The 19,844-nt window shown below is 39.5% G+C and overlaps 3 protein-coding genes across 6 annotated transcripts; 2 read left to right on the top strand and 1 right to left on the bottom strand.

Moving 5' to 3' along the window:
• Positions 1–169: 169 nt before the first annotated feature.
• On the bottom strand, positions 170–13,961 carry eif2ak1 (eukaryotic translation initiation factor 2-alpha kinase 1). 3 transcript variants are annotated; one of them, XM_004562341.4, is made up of 16 exons: positions 13,858–13,961; positions 13,154–13,314; positions 11,047–11,214; positions 10,786–10,922; positions 10,593–10,627; positions 10,404–10,506; positions 10,175–10,255; positions 9,989–10,082; positions 9,843–9,891; positions 5,196–5,577; positions 4,638–4,746; positions 4,374–4,480; positions 1,179–1,293; positions 1,009–1,088; positions 601–834; positions 170–438 (listed from the first exon to the last, which is right to left on the bottom strand). In XM_004562341.4, exons 1-16 carry the CDS (start codon positions 13,869–13,871, stop codon positions 313–315), a joined length of 1,995 nt encoding a protein of 664 aa, XP_004562398.1. In that variant the 5' UTR covers positions 13,872–13,961; the 3' UTR covers positions 170–312. The 3 variants fall into 3 exon arrangements, with proteins under 3 accessions (XP_004562398.1, XP_004562399.2, XP_012777650.1); XM_004562342.4 differs by having other exon boundaries at positions 10,404–10,503; XM_012922196.4 differs by lacking the exons at positions 13,154–13,314; positions 13,858–13,961 and adding an exon at positions 11,332–11,473.
• On the top strand, positions 2,191–4,636 carry LOC101482352 (ankyrin repeat domain-containing protein 61). Of its 2 annotated transcripts, XM_004562340.4 has the most exons (6): positions 2,191–2,297; positions 2,488–2,582; positions 2,757–2,928; positions 3,103–3,303; positions 3,642–3,926; positions 4,041–4,636. In XM_004562340.4, the coding sequence occupies exons 1-6, from the start codon at positions 2,196–2,198 to the stop codon at positions 4,245–4,247; spliced, it is 1,062 nt and encodes a 353-aa protein (XP_004562397.2). In that variant the 5' UTR covers positions 2,191–2,195; the 3' UTR covers positions 4,248–4,636. The 2 variants fall into 2 exon arrangements, with proteins under 2 accessions (XP_004562397.2, XP_004562396.2); XM_004562339.4 differs by having other exon boundaries at positions 3,642–4,636.
• On the top strand, positions 13,893–19,485 carry pms2 (PMS1 homolog 2, mismatch repair system component). Its single transcript, XM_004562343.6, has 15 exons — positions 13,893–14,195; positions 14,296–14,435; positions 14,545–14,631; positions 14,717–14,819; positions 14,905–15,088; positions 15,674–15,841; positions 15,991–16,088; positions 16,177–16,276; positions 16,358–16,442; positions 16,516–16,668; positions 17,162–18,032; positions 18,117–18,284; positions 18,378–18,478; positions 18,576–18,745; positions 19,118–19,485. Exons 1-15 carry the CDS (start codon positions 14,182–14,184, stop codon positions 19,259–19,261), a joined length of 2,586 nt encoding a protein of 861 aa, XP_004562400.1. The 5' UTR covers positions 13,893–14,181; the 3' UTR covers positions 19,262–19,485.
• The last annotated feature ends 359 nt before the right edge of the window (positions 19,486–19,844 follow it).

Raw genomic sequence — 19,844 nt, 5'->3', positions numbered from 1 at the left:
TTGTGTCAAACAGTAAAGACTGCACCTTGAACTCTCAGGATAAACTATTCTGCTGCTCAGTTCTGCTTAAACATCGACTTGTCAAACTCATAATATAAATCATAGATTTTAAAGAAATACCTCAAATGATTTTAAGTGACACGGTGCTTTGCAGAAACTCTGCCGAATATATTAGAAATAATTTTTATTAAACTGCTCAATGAAGAAAAGTATTTGCAATCCAGATGCATGAGACACACTTAAATATTCAAACATACAAACACACTAATTTGCACTAAGCTAGCAACTTTTTTTTTTTTTTTCCTCAAAGGCTCAGGTGTTTTCCAGCTCGGAGAAATTAACTGTGAGTTGTGAAGTCTGGAGCTGAGTGATCCGTCTCCTCAGCTGCATGATCTCTTCTTCCTGCTCTTCAACCCTCCTCTGCAAACCGTGGATCACCTGAGGGTGAGGAATATTCTTAAAACTGGATTGGAATTATTATGAAAACAAAAACCTCAACAACTTCAAACAGTAAAACATAATCCACTCTTTACATGAGTAACTTTTATTTACTTTGTTTCCTTAAGTAAAGAAAGAAATAGTCTTTTAATTACACCATACCTTGTCTTTACTGCAGAAGAGTTCACTCTGTAGAAGCTGGCTGGCTGTGGGACGAACACTGGGTTCTTTATCTGTGAGATTCATGATGTATTTTGTCAGAACTGGCCATCTGTGGCAGAACGAGTCAGGGATTTTCCCTTCCCTCAGGTCCCCAAGTGTCCGGACCCGCTCCATTTCGGTACCAAAAGGCTGGAATAGCTCGAGAGCCAGCACTCCGATGCTGTACATGTCAGACTGAGTGAGCAGCAAATGAAGATTCATGTTCAGCACAGTTGTTAAAAGACAACAGAAAAAAATAATTAATTCTAATAAAATGTTACCATTTCTAATCATAAATTGCTAACACTTCAGAATGATTTTTACATGAAAAGAAAACATGAATTATTAATAAGTAAGGCAGTCCATTACCTTTGAATTATAATTGGAGCCCTTCAGTTGTTCTGGTGCAGCATACACAAATGTGCCAACACCTGAAGTATGGCTGCAATCTTGAAAACACCAGAAATGTCATTAAATAGCAAACGCTGCCATCTACTGGTGGTTCTGAAACATGCCATGTTATGTGGGTAAACTCTTACCGCTGTAAGGAGAAGTGTTGCTTTTGAGTCCATCCGCTATGATGTCCCTGCAGGCCAAACCAAAGTCCCCAATCCGAACATGACAATCATGGCCGTGAAGAAAAATGTTCCTTGGCTGTGGGGAGAAAAAAAAAGGTTATAATTAAGTTCCATATGTCACTAAGGACACAGATTCTTTTATGTGAAATCTGCAATACAATAAAGACAAAAACTAAACATTCTTATGATTTGAGAGAATCTAACTTTACATAAAATGTGCAATATTTTTTCTTAAATTTTTTTCCACATAAAGGCTCTGATGGGAAAATACATTGAATAATTAATCCAGTCTGTCCCAGTGAACAAAAAGAATATATAAATAAGCAATTAAATGCAATAGAAAGCATATTTTTAATAATGGGACTATTTATACTGTATTTTGTTTTTTCCATTACTTTTCAATTGTATTCATTTTTTTATTTACGTTATTTGTAGTGACTTCACCTACATTTTCTCCCCATTTATTTCCCTGAACTTACTGATTTATGAGATTGCTAGACAACTGCGGCACTTGCTCAGTCTAGCTAAAGATAACTTAAAATGGAAAAATAAAATGAGAAAGTAAAAATATGAAAATAAAATTGAAGGTAACCAAACATGGTCAATTGTTTTTCAATTTCATCCCCCCACAGTCATCAAGATTTAACTTTAAGTACAGGTAAATAAAAGGTAACTATGTGATGCAAACACAGTTAGTTGCAGGAACGGATGCAGCAAGCCCCCAAAATTGGCCCCGAGTGCAGCAACAAGTTATCAGTTCAGACAGGAAGGCTGCACATCAAAGTTAGAAAAACACCAACCACAGAAAACAGAAGTAGCTTTCGACTTCCCTTCCGTAAAGTATTGCTTCCTGATGTCTTTCTATGAAAAACATCAGTGAATTTGCAGCACTTGACCATGCTGGAGGAGCACAAGGAGTGTTTGGATAAGAGAGGTAGCATTAGCAAAATTCACAGCAATGAATATTACACAGCAGTCATGGAAGAGGACTTGCAACGCATTGAAGACTTGATTGAGAAACATGGGAGCAATTTCCTCATTGAGCCACAAGGCAAAGTATATAAAGAAGCCTTCTGCAAGGTAAATGCAACAATGCTACCATCTTATAAAATACTGCAAGGATCTTTTTATGCTTGCAAGCAAGTCTCACTTCACAGAAACAAAGAAAGAAAACAACTTTGATAGCAAATAAATGTCAACTGTTTATAGGCAAACAAGAAACTTAAATTTATGATTATTCCATTTCTTCTTCACTCGTTTTTCCCGGTAGGGCTTTGCTATTCTTCCCCTTCACCTGGCTGCCTCTTACAGAAAAATCCAAAGCATGCAGAGTCTTCTGTCTGCAGGAGCAGACACTGAATTGAGGTATGGATGTAAGCACTAAAACCTGACATCTAACTCAGGTAGAATCACCTAATACTTCCTGAAGCATTTGATCATCATACAATTATTTTATAGGGGGTTGAGAACAAGAAAAATAATGTACTTTCTGTTAAAAGTCTTCTGTTCTCCATGTCTTCACCTTTACCTCTGTCACAGAGATATGCTTGGTCGAACCCCGCTGCACTTGGTGATAATTGGTTGGCCAAGCATCCTGAATACGTCCCAAAAACCAGATTCCAAGTTTCAGACTAAAGTGATCGGTGTGTGTACAAAGGCAGAGGCCTGTTTAAGGCTCCTCTGTGACCATGGTGTAAACATCAATGCTAAGGTGAGTTTTCCATGTAGGCAAATAGATGTCTAGCTGCTTCTTACAATCTCCTAACTTTGATGTTCAACATGCAAAAGGGCTACCAACAACGTCAAAGTCAGCATACTGTAATAAGTCTGTGGAAGTAAATTCTGCTTTAAGATAAATACTGGTTAAATTGTGGTTCATCTGTAGGTGGAGAGAAAAGGCCACCAGACAGCTCTTCACATATCAGTACGCTACAGAGCACTATCTGCTGTCCAAATACTGGCGTGCTATGGTGCCGATGTTAATGCTGTGGATGGCAGTGGGATGGCACCTCTGCATATGGCTGCTGGGATACTGCATAAGAATATTATTGCCAGTCTGCTCAGGCATGGCGCAAATGTTAACATGGTTTGTATTGTTTGAGAATTTGATATTCAGTATTATGTTTGTTTGTTTGTTTTTTTAATCAACTGTGCTTTATGGATAATAAGACATAGGAAAAGTTAATTATAACTGTCAACACCAACTTATCATTAATTAAATATTTACTTACAATCTTAATTACATACTCACTCAATTATATATGCTGTGGTTATAAAAAGCCCCTTCCCATCCAAAAGCATGGATCAAGTTTGTAAAGATGCACAATGGCAGCATGTGATTCAGTTTTCCTTTAACCTTTCTGCTCTCAACACTGTTGAAATATCTTGTGTCCTTCAACAAGTCTGTATTATTCTTTTTAATAGGGAGTGCAGCACACTGGGAACACCCCTCTACACCTCGCTGCTGTGGCAATGGCTACAAAGACCACTAAAACCCCAGAAGACGCCACTAGCAGCATCACTGAGCTGCTCGAACAAGGCGCGGAGCCCAATGCAGTGAACAACGCTGGCATGACACCTTTACACGAGGCATGTAGCATGGGAAACGAGGAGCTCGTAGACCTGCTGCTGAGCTACGGAGCTAGCATGTATAAGCTAAGCGAAGCAGGGGAGAACTGTCTGTACCTTTTCCTGAACAACATGCCTAATGTGAGAAATGTTTCTCTGCTAGTGAAGCTCCTCAGCCTGACCTCACCGCTTACTGTCTACAACCAAAAAGGCCACCTGCCCTTAACCTTAACAAAACCATGTTTCTTTAAACAGAGAGACTACCTCATGAACCTAACTCGACAGCCAAGGAGACTTCAGGATATTTGTAAGAGTGACATTTATCTAACACACGTCAGAGGCAAGAAAGAAGAAACGAGGAAAATCCTTCCTGACAAGCTGTACAAATTTATCTTCAACCATTGGGAGAATGTACACAACATCTCCTTTGTGACAGACAGTGAACAGGAATATGTAAAATAATAATTTCATATTACTCCAACCTGACACCAGTTCAAACTCCACCTGACTTTAAACTTTTGCATCAAACCGCTGACTAACCTTAAAGTAACAGAGGTGTGGATGAAAGAAAGTAAAGAGAAATCATACCTTCAGGTCCCTGTGCATGATTCCATTGGAGTGAATGTACTCCACACCTTCAAGTATGTGTCTTAGCAGTCTGAGCGTGTGTTCAGTATCAATACAGGCATAAGGACCTGAAAACAGAAAATACATCTATTTATTCCCCTCCCCCAAAAAGATTTTCTATCTCAGAATACCCCTAAAAATATTATCTGCATATATTATAAGCAACATGAAGCTCTGGGCTGTAAGTAATCTGAAATAAACATGGATGTATAACTGAGAAATTACATCTTGAGATTTGTTCCTCTTTGGGCTTGGCGTTCCTCTCAGAGATCCAGTCTTTTAGGGAGCGCTCACATAGTTGCATCTGGATATAAAGCATCAGGTGGAAGTGCACCTGCAGATATGCCATAACAGAAAAGTTACATCCTCTGCTTTTCTTTTTTGCAATAAAGAAAAAGAAAAAACTCCTATTGCTCATTTCCACCTTCATGTCTATTATTTATTATAATTTATGGGCTTTACTAGTGTTGCTTTGCAAGCCTATATAAAATTATCTTAAACTAGGTATACCCTTTCAGTTTATTCTCTGATAGGAATGCACTGTTCGAGAGCAGTGTGCTGGAGATGATCATATTACTGATATTCAATCTCACTGACATCCGTGTGAAAACTGTGAAAAATTATAAAAATAAAATAATTATAAATATTATAATTTAGATCAGTCTGAAGCCTGAACTTATGACTTCTACATACACTTACCTCAGTATCTGAAATTAGTTTAATTAGCTTTTTTAAATCCAAGAAAGTTTGGGTTTTTTGTTGTTGTTTTTTTAAATCACCTACCTCTTTAGAAGGCCTCGTTGGACGCTTCTCAGTCCACTGATGACACTCCTTGTCAATGCAGGAGTTGTTGTTTAGTTCCATGCTACTCCTACTGGACTCCTCATCCAAAACTGCTGAAGCGTCCCAACCCATGGCAGGACACTTGGAGGCCTTAATGGGACCTTGCTGTCCCAGAAAAACGCAAGGGACATAGTTCTCTGGGATGCGACGCATCGTCTTGGGACACACCACCTGTCCCTCCTGGGTGGGAACTAAGGCTTTTATAGGCTGCGTGTCTCTCTGAGGTACTTTGGCACTTGAAGCAGTCTCTGCGGGTGTTTGACTGTGGCTCTGAAAAACTATAGAGGAACTGCTGCTGTTCTTCTCCCCACTTTCATCAAGGCTGTAAATGAAAGAGTCGAGACAGACTTAGTGCAAGTTCACAAACTAATTACTAGTGCTGCCTGTACATGCCTCGAGATATCTAGTCATTCACTAGCAGAGATGGGCAGTTACTGTAATCAGATTACTTTTTTCGAGTAACGAGTAAAGTAAGGGATTACTATTGCAAAAACGGTAATTAGATTACCGTTACTTTCCCGTAGGAACGCTGCGTTACTGCGTTACTACAACCGTGATTTTTTTTTGCGAGAATGTCTCATGACAGTGACGTAAGCGAGTGCGACGTTCATGACAACAGCTGTGTGCAGATCAACAGTGGATCATATATCGAGTACTGGAGAGAGTATGAGCGTGCAGCATTTAAAGCGTGGAAGTACTGACCTTACTTTAAGTTTGATAAAAAGTGACAAAAACATTAGTGTCCGTTGTGCGTGGGAAGAAAACTTCTTTTTACAGCGAAAAAAACCCCTAAACTTCAAATCAAATCAAATCACTTTTATTGTCACATCACATGTGCAGGTACATTGGTACAGTACATGTGAGTGAGCTTCCAAGCAAGCTCCGAGTGCGCTACCACGTAATGGGAAATTCACAGAGAAACTGCCGTATCCTTCCACTGACCGCTGCGGCACACCTGCACCAGGGTAAACCTCCGCGTACCCCGCTCCTGCTTTACAGGTGAAAATAGAGCAAAAGGACCGCTAGTCTTTGATTTTATTTATTCTCTGCTGTGTTTTACTTGCATCTATTTGAAAGACTGAGTGTAAACACTTTTTATGTGCTGGAATGTGCAGAAAATAGGTTTAAATATTAAACAAATTTCTTCCAGTCAGTGAATGTTGCATATAATTACATTTTTGCTTGATGCATAAAGTTAAAAGATTAAAACGAATAAAACAAGTTTTAAAAAGGGACTTTTCCATTTGATTACATTTTGTATGATGGATTGTAGAAAAAGTAGAATTGGGCTGAAAGATCTATCGCTTTATCACCTATTCAGGTTGTAAATCGTGTTTTTAAAAAGTAACTAAGTAACTAAGTAATTAATTACTTTTGAAAATAAGTAGTCAGTAAAGTAACGGGATTACTTTTTTGGGGAAGTAATCAGTAATTAGTTACTGATTACTTTTTTCAAGTAACTTGACCAACACTGTTCACTAGTCACACAGACTTTATGCCAAGACCTGCAATAAATAGCCCACCTTTAATGGTATTTCTACACATAATCAAGAATAATGTTACTTGTGCTCTGAATTGAAGTCAGCAATTCATCCAAAGTGTTCCACTTCAAGGTAATTTTACAAAAGCAGGAGAAAATTATTAGTTTTGTCAAAATTTTCCCAAATGCTTTTAAACACAACAAGTCAGAAACCTAGTACATAAAGAAATCAACATAGGGTTTCTAGGATAAACATACATAATGTATGTGTTCCCAAGAAAACCATTTACAAAAATCCAGATTTCTTTCAGAAAAAAAGAAAAAGAAAACAACATTATCAGACTCCTGAAAAACAGACCTTTTTATTGAGCCATAGCACAAACCATTGCTGTGCAATGATGTAACTCTGTAATACTCAAAGCTTGTAAAATCAAGTTAAATCTAAGGGTTATCTTCTAATTTACACAGTTAAAACTTCAGCAAGAGTTTTAGCTGTCACATGAGAAAGCATTATGCCAAAGACAAATAAAATCAGTTTAGACTTGAGAAAAGAATTGTTGATGCTTACCAATAAGGAGATGGCTATACAAAATTATCACAGCATTTTGAAGCGTCAAGAACTGGAGTGAAAAGCATCACCAAGAAATATAAGGAGAGTCACACAGTAAAGAACGAGCCTGGTAGAGGTAGAAAGTGAAAGATCTCAAAGACTGTGGAAAGAAAACTAGAGGGAGACGTGTCTAAAGACCCCAAAACAACTGCCAAGACACCAATGAATGACTTAGCCATGTCGGGAATGGTAGACTTCAAGAAGTAATCCAATAGGGCCTCCAATTCAAGGAGATTTCTGTACTATATAAAAATCTAAGAGAGAACACGGCAACATCAACTGAATACATAAAAAAGAAATGGGAGCAGGAAATAAAAACTGATATCTCAACTGAGGAATGGTTAGATATGTGTGAAACCCAGAACACAACGACTAACTCAAGATGCTGGAGAGAATTTGGGTGGAAACACCTTACTCGATTCTTTATTACACCAAAAATCAAAAGTAAAAAGACTCAAGACAGTTTGCCATGCTGGAGAAGATGTGGTAACATGGAAGCACACCATACGCACGTGTTTTGGGAGTGCCTGAAACTGCATAATTTTTGGAAGAACGTGACTCTTGTAATAGGCAATATCTTGGGCTATCAATTACCACACAATTTTAAAACTGTATATCTTGGGAATATTAGAGAGTATGTTCTGTACGACGACTTGTATTTGACAAAAATCCTATTGATAGCTGCAAAGAAAGCTATAACAAGAAACTGGTACAAACTGGATCCGCCTTCATCAAAAGACTGGTTAAATATTGTTGGAGAAATCTATGCAATGGAAAAAATGACTTACATTCTCAGATTAAAGGAAGATATTTTCGTTGCTAAGTGGGAGAAGTGGACATTATATGGCACCAAGGAAAATTAATGAACGAACAAAACATTTAAGGTCTATGACTCTGTATATCTATTGATGCATGCCCGTATAAAAGTACGTATATAAGCTGGAGTATGTATGCTGCGGAGTAAAGGCAGGCATGCATACGGTAGTTGATTAGAATTGGCACCCACACCTTTTGTTCGCTTTAGTTCTGTTTGTTTTGACTGTGTGCTTGCATGGTTATTTCTCCTGTAATGCAATACATGTCTATGTTTAAACTGTGACAAAACTATCAATAAAAATTACAGTGTCAAAAAAAAAAAGAAGAAGTAATCCAATAGAGCCATACACAGGAATGGACTATGAGGTTGCAGCCCAAGAAAAACTCAACTTCTGCATTAGAGACACCTACAAGTCAGACTGAAGTATGCTAAGGACAACCTCAGAGATGCTGATTATGTTTCAAGAAAGAAGGGAGAGGCACACATTATAAAGAACACAATCCCCACAGAGAGAGACACCATGGTGGGACAATTTCTCTGTTTAACAACACTTGTGAAATAATGAAAAAAATGACATTTCCCCAGAGAGTTTAATAATGCCGTTCATAATTTGTATAGCCTATACTTGTAAAACATTTACATAGGCCACAAATGGAGTTATTTACTCGCACACAAAACAATGCTACTGAACTGCCTTAAATATCTGGTTTGTAATCCAGTCTTTTCTTCTGTTACCTATGCTACTATGTAACACATTGGCAAGATGCCTACTTGGTAGCTACTTTAAGCACCTGAGTCAACTAAATCCAGATGGCAACGTTCCAACAAGAGGAGGAAAGTGTGACAGTAATATGGTTAACATTATGTTTGCTTCTCTCCCATATGCCTTTGTTCACACTACCGGTAACAAAATTTTAGTCAAGCAATATTCCCAATAAATCTGTTCTCATTTATACAGGTAGATTTTTCTGTTTCTGTTCACAGACAACATAAAAATGAAACAGTCAAACAAACTTGGCTCACTGAGACAAATTTAAACCAGAAGCCATGTTCCAAATCATGTGCCAATTTGCTGCTCATAACTAAAACCCTTAATATAACAGTAATGTGGTCTGAAAAAATAACTATTAATATAATCAGCTAAAGATTACATAAGTGCTGTTTTTTTGTTTTGTTAGGTTTTTTAAAAATTGTATAAAAACTGCACAGAGAGGACATTAGAAGCAAGAGGAAACCTTTCTGCTTATTTTAAATTGTTGTCTTTTTAGTAACCACTGACAAAAAGTTACTTTTGGCTAGTCCCTAAAGGGTTACAATGGGTAGCTCAGCATCTAATTTAGCACACCCACCCATAGCATTTGTGTCTCCTCCTAGGATTAAAACCAGGAATCCTTTGTTGTTAGGAAAACGTTAAACCGTTATACTGTGGAAATATCGTGCCAACTGACCAGTCGGAACACATTAGGGATTCAGGAAGGGAGCAAACAAACAGCATTGCACACATAAGGTGAGAAGTAATGCTGTATCTGTGTACCATCTGAAGATTAACGCCTGCAAATCTATTCTAGCACACCCTCGAAACGAAAATTTGAGCCCATAAATGAGAATAATAGTAACACTGTAATTATCAACAACCTAATAAATCACAAAGCCAAAACGGATAATAATCACACTGCCTACCTGTCTTGTCGTCCAGCAGATTCTAGTGCAGGCAAGTTTGACTCAGGATCTGCAACAAAGACAGTTTACACACAAAGTCTCCATCAGCGGTCCCATCATGCATTTCTTCCAAGCAAACATGTGCAGGACAGAGTTGAAATACTCACATGCTGCAGGCTGGACATGTTCCATCCATGCGGTGTGATAGCCCACAACATTTACATGCTGCAAGCTGGACAACATTTTGACCTCCCTAAGGACCTACAGCAAGTAAAACAAGTTAAAGCGGGTACTTCATATCTCTGTATTTAAGTTACATAAGTGTTCTAATGAGCACAGCTCAGAAGGCTTACCTTCATACAGTCTTCCTTTGAAACTTTTTTGATGAGAATTTTCTTCATCGCATAATACTGTCCATCCAATTTGTTCATAACCTATCAACGATAACACAATGATTTAACTCAAATCCAGTTTTAGAACAGAATAGACCTTTCTTGTCATTGTACATGTACAATGAAATTGTGAGGAAAAATGAAAAGTTTAGAAGAGTTTCTTAAAGAATGTCACAAAAATTATATATACCTTAAATACGTTTCCATATGATCCTTTCCCAAGTCTACAGATTTCTTCGAACTCACTGAGATACCGTGATGTCTGCGCTTGAAACAGTCCCTCCTTAGGTCTGCTTAAGGCACAAACAGGCTTCCTTAAAAATGTACTGAAATATGCTTTTGAACACATGCATCAGAAAAAAATCCAAATACAATTTACCTTAGAGAAGGATTGTGTGCGTTTGTTCCGAGGCCCTGCAAACCAAGATGAGGATAATCACAATGATCACTCTTTGACACAGCAGGCGGCAAAGAAGGTTTATCAAAGTACAGAATTTTCTCAAAAATGTTGATTAAAACTAACATACTGACTCCAAGCACGCAGTGTAGGTGCTGGCAACAGATCCACTTACCTGAGGGTAGAGTGAGGAGCTGGCAGCATTAAGCAGCTCGGTGAAGGCCCGGTTATGCTGGAGTCTGACGGTGCTGAATTCATCACTTATTGCCAGAGGTGAAAGGAGATTCATGGCAGCTAAACGCTGACCTATGACTGTGAGAGGAGCAATAAAATACTTAAACCTATGTGACACATGAACCAAATGCTAAACATGAACTGTATTTGGATTTCTCTTCTAACTAAATGTCAGTTCTTAGTATAGGATCTCGATGGCTACCTTTAAACAGCATGCGTGAGCGAGCTGGATTGCTCTCGTAAACAAAGCACAGGTGCTCGAGCAAAGACCCGAGGAGAAGGTGGTTGGGGATGGCTGAGGCAAACTCTTGGATTGACGGATAATGCCTACCAGCCATCAACACCTCACGGTTATCGTCTGTGTCTGAAGCTAAACATAGGACAAAAAGAAAGAAAAACACTGAAAATGAGATCAAATAAGCACTTGTGAAAGCAGCTGACTGTTCTGTAAAGTTCACAGAGTAGATTTCTGACACAGCTGTCTTACCTTCTTCAATAACTTTTGCTATAATTTCTACAATGTTTCTTTCTCCTATATCCATTCTTCTGTGTGAAAACCCTTTCGGTGCAATATTAAGGCCTCAGAGCTACACTAATGATTCAACTTCAAGAAAAAATTTGCTCATCTTGTTTATGCATAAGGGGGTGTGCACAACAGTAATGCTTATCTGCCATATCCAGTGGACACAGGCCCCCCTCCACCTATCGCACAAAATGACTGAGCTTAGGAGAAGATGTGCATGTAGGGGTCTTTGCATGGTCTCCGTCGTCACTCTCATTTTATAATATTGCAGAATTCGTACACAGGGAGGGCCTGACGTGTGAAGCAAACATTAACCAGGTGTATTTTAAATCCTGTTTATGTAAAGGAGGAAGGTCAGGCTAGACCTGCCTCTTTGTGACTCACTTTATTTGAAGGCTCTATGGAGTAAATTCACATGTAAAGACTATTATTTCTCTCTGTGACACTAAGAACTAAAGGGATAGGCCATGCATAAATAGGTATGGTTGCTTTAATTCAGTCAGGCATTTCAGCCGCACATACCTCAAAACCCAAAACATAAATGAGACCTCAAACACACAAATATATACGAGTGTATTTCAAAGGGTTTGGAGCCTTTCTGGTGGGGGGACAAGCACCCCTAATTTTCATCACTAAATTCTCTAAATAGCATCACAAACCTTAGCCGATGTAGGCTAGAGCGCTAAAGATTATTAGCTGTCCATAAGTCTACTGCCATATCGCTTTATGCCAGCCAAGGAGCCAGTGTAGTTTATTTTATTCCCATTCTGCTTGAATTGGGCTTCATTATTTGTTTACAGCACAACAGCACTCCAGAGCAAGCCAGAAGGATGTTAGCTATCAACGGGCAGTGGAAGCCTATATTCAATTAGAATACTATCATAAAACGATGTAAATCCTGCTTTTATTGTTGTTGTTGTACATTTTGTTTCACTGTCACATTTACATTTTGGTGACAGCACAAAGCCTGAGGGAGGAGGATAGAGAGGGTGAGAAGGAGAGAGTGCAGGATGAAGACAGCAAAAGTAGAGGAAGCTTACATGCAATCAAAATCAGCAAAAGTTATAAAGCTACGGTAGCTTCTTCTTTTGGCCACATTCACTGAAGTTTATTTCAAATCCTAAATCTAATACAATCACTGAGGTAAATGGTAGCATTTAACAGAATTCATTTCACTCTAAACATGCCTTAAACAGGACAGCTGCCACTATACTTAAGTATAAGTGGATCTGGCTGGGTACCAGCTATCCACAATAAAGGGAGTGTTTGTATTATTTTTTTTAATGTCTGTACTAATTCATGCTACTTTGATTGCTTCAAGTAAAAGGAAACTCAAACAATGGATACTACAATACGTCATCCAACTAATGAGATTGCTTTTTAAGTTAACATTTTAATGCATACCCAGCTCAAATGGGTTTTGCAAAGGTGAAAAGATTGAATATGCTTGCAAGCACCATATTCAATTAATACTTATTGGAGGGTACTGTGCACGATATCATGACTGGAGGCTGAGGCTGAAGACTAAAGCTGATCCTTAAAATTGTTCATGCAGTTAAAATAAACGGTCTCTCAGAGGATGGCTTGTCACACGGACTCTTAACTTCTTAGCTACGCCCCTGCTATATTACATAAGTAAAAATGCAGGTGTGGACTTTCGACAACTCCAAAACTCACATTTCACTCAATCAATGTGGACAACCGTCACGGACGTTTGGTTGACACCGGTGTAAACAAAACCTTTGAGTTTAGCAGTTGTAAAACACAGCAACGAAAATCTGCTTACTGTCAAACTGGACTTCGTCGTCCTCTTCAGTCGCCAAGTTTAGCAGGCTAACGATACTGTCTGCCTCCTGCCTCCAGCTGGGTTTACGGTTATGCCGAAGCAAAAGGCCGCTGCTGCCAGAACATTCCTCCGACTGCACGAGTCCGTTGTCGGACGGTGAGCTGTACATTTTAGTACGGGAAATAACGATGACATGGCAAAATAAAACGCTTAATTCACCACGCTGCCCGACAAAAAATAAAAATAAAAAAGCTGCCCCATGTCTGCAATAAGATGAGTCAAACTCTACGTTAAATCCCAGTTTGTGAAAATGTACAACGGCAGAAAAGTCCGAAAAGCTGTATGAAAAATGCCATAAGGTTCACCATGTCAATGGACAGCCATGTTTTGCGTTCCCCAGCCTTACAGGGACCGTCTGACAATAAGCGTATTAAGCCAAAAGGTTAACTTATTTATTCTATTTAATCTATGTTTTTGTAAAATAAAAAAATAAAATAAAATAAAAACTTAAAGTAAAATTAACATAAGCGCATTTGAAAAATATGAAACTAAAAAGTCAAGACACTGAGGTGGTCCCTGTAGTTAAAAAGTCGTCTTTTCGTTTTTAAAAACTGGATAATTGCACATTCGCCCTGACACGTTACGGAGTCGGTTTGGTGATGAAATAATACTAAGCTTTAGGCAACAGCTTTGAAAATACTTACTCTAACAGTGCCATTTATTTTACTTTTTTTGCTACTATTGTATTTAATTTTGAGGCTGTGTTCTTACGCACTCATTATATTACTGTTTTGCTGCTTTTAATAGGAAGCTGCGCTGTTCTGCGCACACGTGACGCTCGCGAGCAATCTGCGCAGTTCGCGCGGGACTTGCTTTAGGTTTGTGTTTACAGCATGGTGTCGGGTAGTGGATGTACTGGCAAGCAGTGCCAATGATACTATTTGACAGAAGGGACGGCAGGGACTAACTATTCGGTGTTTTACAGAAAAAAACAAATTTAAACTCTCAAGTCACTCCACTCTTCGAAGATGTCTGATGCATGGTAAGCTAGCGAGAGCATTTGTTCATATGGATATATTTGTGTTTTTTAAACTTTTGTTACCTTGTACACTGGAATTCAACATTGATTTTCTTTGCTGCAGCTCTGAACCTGCCGGGGCCATCAGAGCTATTGATAAGCACTCGGTGCATCAGATTTGCTCAGGACAGGTGGTGCTGACTTTGGCCACTGCTGTCAAAGAGCTGGTGGAGAATAGCATTGATGCAGGAGCCACCAACATTGGTAATTAAATATTTACCCAAAGTATTTTTCGATAGAGTCCCGTTTGCCTAATAATACTGTTTTGCATTGTTAGATATAGTTTAATGTATCACATGTTTGCATGCTGCAGATGTCAAGCTGAAGGAGAGTGGAGCTGAACAAGTGGAGGTGGCAGACAATGGCAAAGGTGTTGAGGAGGCCAACTTTGAAGGACTGAGTAAGTGTCACCTTTGTATCTGTGTAATTAGACAATATCTGCCTGTGCTTGTTTGTTAAGAAGAAATCATCTGTGTGTTCCACAGCACTGAAGCATCACACATCAAAGCTGAGGGATTTCTCTGACCTCATCCACGTGGAAACATTTGGCTTCAGAGGTGAAGCCCTGAGCTCTTTATGTGCTCTGAGGTAAAGTATTTCACGTTCTGCGGTAATTTTAGATATAAAACTAAATTATTTGCCAGCTAAAATTTGCTCTTGCTCCTTATTGTAGTGACTTAAGTGTCATTACCTGCCACGAGTCCAGCCAGGTGGGCACAAAGTTGGTTTTTGACCACAAAGGCCACCTAGTGCAGAGGACCCCTCATCCTCGGCAACAGGGCACCACGGTCAGCCTGCAGCAGCTCTTTTCCACCCTGCCTGTTCGACACAAGGAGTTTCAACGCAATATTAAGAAGGTCGGGCATTCAGTCGTCTCTTTCATTGTCTTTCTTCACATACTGAGTTTTCCAAAAGTGGGCTTCAGGTGCCCCCTCTGTGAATCGCCACCTTATCGCGGTGGAGGGGTTTGTGCGTTCCGGTGATCCCAGGAGTTATGTTGTCAGGGGCAGTTTGTCCCTGGTAGGGTCTCCCAAGGCAAATTGGTCCTGGGTGAGGAGCCAGACAAAGAGCGATTCTAACAACCCCTATGAAGTCCAAAAAAAATCAAGGGTTAAAAACTCAGGGTTACCAGGGTTCCACCCGTGAGCCAGTCCCAGTGCGGTGAGCGGTGATCAGGGACAAGGTCCTGGTGTGTTGATCCGTGGCTTTCAAAACTAGCTTGTGGTACGTGGTAGGTCACATCTCTGAGATGTTCGCCTCAACATACAACTCGGGCTCCAGAGCCAGTTTCCTGGGCTTTGTTCTACTCTGGAGTTGTCCTAGATGAGAGGCGGCGGCAAGAGTGGGTATTTTCTATGCCAAGTTTAACTTTAAAGTAACAAATTAGATCAACAATGTCAACAGACCTTAATAACGGCTATTATCTTGTTCTGTGTTTTTAGGAGTATGCCAAAATGATACATGTGCTGCAGTCCTACTGTATCATTTCTACAGGAGTGCGCATTACCTGCTCCAACCAAAATGGGCAGGGAAAGCGCAGCACAGTCCTCAGCACTACTGGCAGCCAAAGTATGAGAGACAACATTGGAGCCATATTTGGACCAAAGCAGGTTAATATGCTGTTGCTAATAACAACAAAGCCACTGGCCTGATACTTCATAAAAGAGGCTTGTCAAAAAGCGGTTCATGTGCTTGCTAAATGTTTTATTTCATATTAATTTTTTTTTCTGTGATTATGTGCTGGCTGTACATCTTGCAGCTGCAGAGTCTTCTACCTTTCCAGCAAGTTTCTCCCACTGAAAATGTTATTGAAGAATATGGACTCAAGGGTGCAGATCTACCCAAACAGCTTTTCTCGTGAGTGTTTTATAGGAAGACCTTTTTGCACAATTCTTGTTATTATTTTCTTTTTTGTAATTATTATTATTTTGTTTGCTTTTGACAGGATCACAGGTTTTGTGTCTCAAGGTGACCACGGTGTTGGGAGAAGCACCACAGACAGGCAGTTCTTTTTCATTAACAGTCGGCCTTGTGACCCCCTGAAGGTAATTCCTGCTGAGTGGCTTTATGAGGAGGTGTCAGAATTCATCATTCCTGCCTGAACTCTGGTTATTCCCACCCTGCAGGTGACCAAACTCGTAAACGAAGTGTATCACATGTACAACAGACATCAGTATCCATTTGTTGCCTTGAACGTAGCTGTTGCTTCAGGTGAGAAAATCAAGCTGATGTAATTTATGGAACCCGTTTGATTTCCCTGAGTGCATGTGCGTTGTGTTTTCAGAGTGTGTGGATGTGAATGTAACCCCGGACAAGCGACAGATTTTCCTTCAGGAGGAGAAACTCCTGTTGGCTATTCTGAAGACCTCTCTCATCGCCATATATGAGGGTGGAGTCAATAAGATCAGCCTGAACTATACACCTGCACCCAGCACCAGTAAGAATACACCTTTACATGTAGACCCTCATATCTTTACATTAATAATACGGTAAAATAGCAACACTGAGAGGTTTTTAGGAATATTTGTCCTTGCGCTCACTGGTTAGTAATGTAAGGGAAGGAGGAAATAACGCCATGGTTATGAGTTAATTAAGTGTGGGAGCATGAGAGCTACATAGTATTTATCTTCTAATAATGCATGGCCACGTGTAGAATCTTTTTACAAAATCTGTTTACTTTATGGGAGAAGTCCATAAAGTATTACAAAGTATTATCAAATGAAGCATGGATTCATATATTATTTTCAGAAGTGTCCTACCAAGACAATAATGTACAGTTACTTCATGGGATATCATAGGCATATGGACCCTGCCAGGTTTAATCAAATCAGCACATTTTGTGTTCAGTATTTAATTATCCCTTTTCCAATGAATGGTATTTTTATTAGCTGTTCTTAAAAGTTTCATTTTGTTTCTGTGCTTCTTCATAGATGCAACATCAACATCTGAACCTTGCCGAACTGTCTTGTCTAACGAGAACAAGGCAGAACGTGAGGAGGACACCGAATCTGTTATTCTGAGCCCAAAGTCATCCCTGAATCTGGCCGGCCTAAAAGCTGCTTTTTCAAGTCATTACAGTTCCAGTTCTGGGAAGTCGAGTAAGGAAAAAGCTTCCGGCAGTGGCACAACACAGAAAACACTGCAGTCTTTTTTTAAGGATCCTGTAAAAACTTCCTGCAACTCAAGTTTAAAATCTCCATTAAAATACACAAGACAGCTGGATAAATGCTCGTCGGCAGGGAAGTCGGTGCTAGATGGGTTTAGGTACCGAGTGATGTCCTGCGAGGACACTGATTCTCAAAAAGACAGTGCTGGGTCCAGTTGTAACACAGCTGAAGCAAAACCCGATATTCAGTGTTCTGACCTGGAGTCCAGTCCTCCAAAAGTGGACAGAACGAGTGTTAATAATGAAACTTTTAAAGAGACATCAGGCAACATTCACACTGTTCCCGAAGATCCAGAGTTAGAGACTGAAGCATGCACTCCTTATGAGGACTCTGCTGTCAGTCCAGAGGCCAAGAGGGCCAGGAAAGACGATCCACATTTCCCTTCAGAAGAAGAATCCAGCACTTTTTCAAACGCTGGTGAGAAACCTCCCTTGACAGTGGATGCTCCAGTCTCCCTGCAGAGGAGGACTGTGCATCTTCAGTTCTCTTTAGCAGAGCTTGCAAAGAAGATGAGGAGGTTACATGACCAGCAGAAACAAAGGGCCGGGGAAGAGCTGCTGTACAGACGCTTCAGAGCCAAGATCAATCCAGGAGAAAACCAGAGTGCAGAAGAAGAGCTCAAGAAGGAGATCAGGTAGATTTTAGAGGTATGGACTTAACTGTCGGTGTGCAATTTTCAAACAAATAATTAAAAGAAAAATGTTTTTAATCCCTTCAGTAAAGAAATGTTTAAAGAAATGGAGATCATCGGTCAGTTTAACCTGGGCTTCATTATCACAAAACTCAAGTCGGACCTTTTCATGATTGATCAGCATGCCACAGATGAGAAGTACAACTTTGAGATGCTACAGCAGCACACCGTACTCCAAGGGCAGAAGCTCATTGTGTAAGAGTGTAAATCACTGAGTAAAACCGTGTTTGGAATGTTTCCAATGGCAATCCGAGTATGTTTTTATTTATTTTCTTTTTCCGTTTGCAGCCCACAAAAACTTCACCTCACTGCAGTCAGTGAGAACGTACTCATAGAGAACATCGAGATTTTCAAGGGCAATGGCTTTGAATTTCTGATTGATGAGGACGGTAATACAATTTGCACCAGGGATTAAAAGTGATCTGATTATTTTGACAGTTACAAATATGAAGCTTATATTTGTTGTTTATTTTTTGGGGACTGCAGCTCAGGTGATGGAGAGAGTGAAGTTGGTCTCACTGCCCACCAGTAAAAACTGGACATTCGGTCCATCAGACATCGAAGAACTGATCTTCATGCTGAGCGACAGTCCAGGGGTTATGTGTCGACCATCCAGAGTCAGGCAGATGTTCGCCTCCAGAGCTTGTCGGAAATCTGTGAGTTTATATCACTGTGACGTTGTTTTTAAGTGCTCACTCAAGTTTTGACTGGATAGTCATAGACTGCAGCATTGACTGTATATAAAGGATGGACGTGGCCACTTATTGGTTTCTAAAGTCCACTTTTGAAGTCTCGATTTCTAGATTGTTTTGCCCATCGTGATATTACGTTTTTTTGGACTCAGAAATGATATTCATCTTTGAGGAAGCTTGATTTGGAAAGCTACATACATAAACTATATGGTATGATACACCCTGTTAGTAATGCTAGTAATTTGTAGTTATCTAAGATCTTTTAAAAATGTCGTTATAGGGAAATTGCATAACATTATTTTAAAAATGCTTTTTGATACATTTTCTGCTCATCAGGTGATGATCGGCACTGCTCTGAGTGTTAATGAGATGAAGAAGCTCGTGGTTCACATGGGGGAGCTCGAGCATCCATGGAACTGTCCTCACGGCAGGCCAACCATGAGGCACCTCGCTAACCTGGACGTCATCTCACAATACTGAGTCTGCAAAGGAAGGAACTGTTGGAGTAACTGATTTAAGATAACTCAAATGTGTCCTCACTCCAGATTACTTCTGTCAAACCACTCTTATGGTATATTGTAGAGTTAAATGGTTTGTTATTGATTTAATGTCATGTTTAGTTGTGTTTAGATTTTAAAAATGTATATTACATATTATATTTTTTTATTTTAATATACACTACACAGAACAATAAAAAAAGATACTGGAAAAATATATGTATTCTGTCTCTGTTACTTTAAATCATTTATTTACAGGTTTGCATTGTGTTGTGTTGACTGAATGGGTCTGCTACTGGAGTGAGGTCAACCTAGATTCACACCTGAGTGGTAAAATTACTGAAGGCAAATGCAGAAAAGCAAACGATCTGTAAATATCGTCACTTTAGGACCACAAGATTTGGGATCGTTTTATCAGCCACTGGATTTGTAAACGTTATACACATCAGACTATCTAAATTTCCAGTAGCAAATGCCGATTTAAGATTAGCAGAAGTAATTTAACAATGGAAATAATGTATTTTCCATTACTTTGAAATCCATAATGAGTGTTTAATGACGCTTGA

This window comes from Maylandia zebra, linkage group LG8 (assembly GCF_041146795.1).
Source record: "Maylandia zebra isolate NMK-2024a linkage group LG8, Mzebra_GT3a, whole genome shotgun sequence".
Classification (NCBI taxonomy): domain Eukaryota; kingdom Metazoa; phylum Chordata; class Actinopteri; order Cichliformes; family Cichlidae; genus Maylandia; species Maylandia zebra.
The sequence above is the reverse complement of the archived record's forward strand: the minus strand, read 5'-3'. Positions and strand labels throughout refer to the sequence as shown.

What these genes read in the sequence shown, in the direction of transcription:
- eif2ak1 (XM_004562341.4), bottom strand. An exon ending in CTCACGCATGCTGTTTAAAG is followed by an intron (nt 10,923 to 11,046) that starts GTAGCCATCGAG and finishes CTCCTCTCACAG; the next exon opens with TCATAGGTCAGCGTTTAGCT. An exon ending in TCATGCACAGGGACCTGAAG is followed by an intron (nt 1,294 to 4,373) that starts GTATGATTTCTC and finishes TTCTCCCCACAG; the next exon opens with CCAAGGAACATTTTTCTTCA.
- LOC101482352 (XM_004562339.4), top strand. Translation starts at nt 2,196, where the DNA reads ATGGAAGAGGACTTGCAACGCATTGAAGACTTGATTGAGAAACATGGG. An exon ending in ATAAAGAAGCCTTCTGCAAG is followed by an intron (nt 2,298 to 2,487) that starts GTAAATGCAACA and finishes TTTTCCCGGTAG; the next exon opens with GGCTTTGCTATTCTTCCCCT. An exon ending in GTGTAAACATCAATGCTAAG is followed by an intron (nt 2,929 to 3,102) that starts GTGAGTTTTCCA and finishes GTTCATCTGTAG; the next exon opens with GTGGAGAGAAAAGGCCACCA.
- pms2 (XM_004562343.6), top strand. An exon ending in TGCAGGAGCCACCAACATTG is followed by an intron (nt 14,436 to 14,544) that starts GTAATTAAATAT and finishes TGCATGCTGCAG; the next exon opens with ATGTCAAGCTGAAGGAGAGT. An exon ending in GGCCTTGTGACCCCCTGAAG is followed by an intron (nt 16,277 to 16,357) that starts GTAATTCCTGCT and finishes CCCACCCTGCAG; the next exon opens with GTGACCAAACTCGTAAACGA.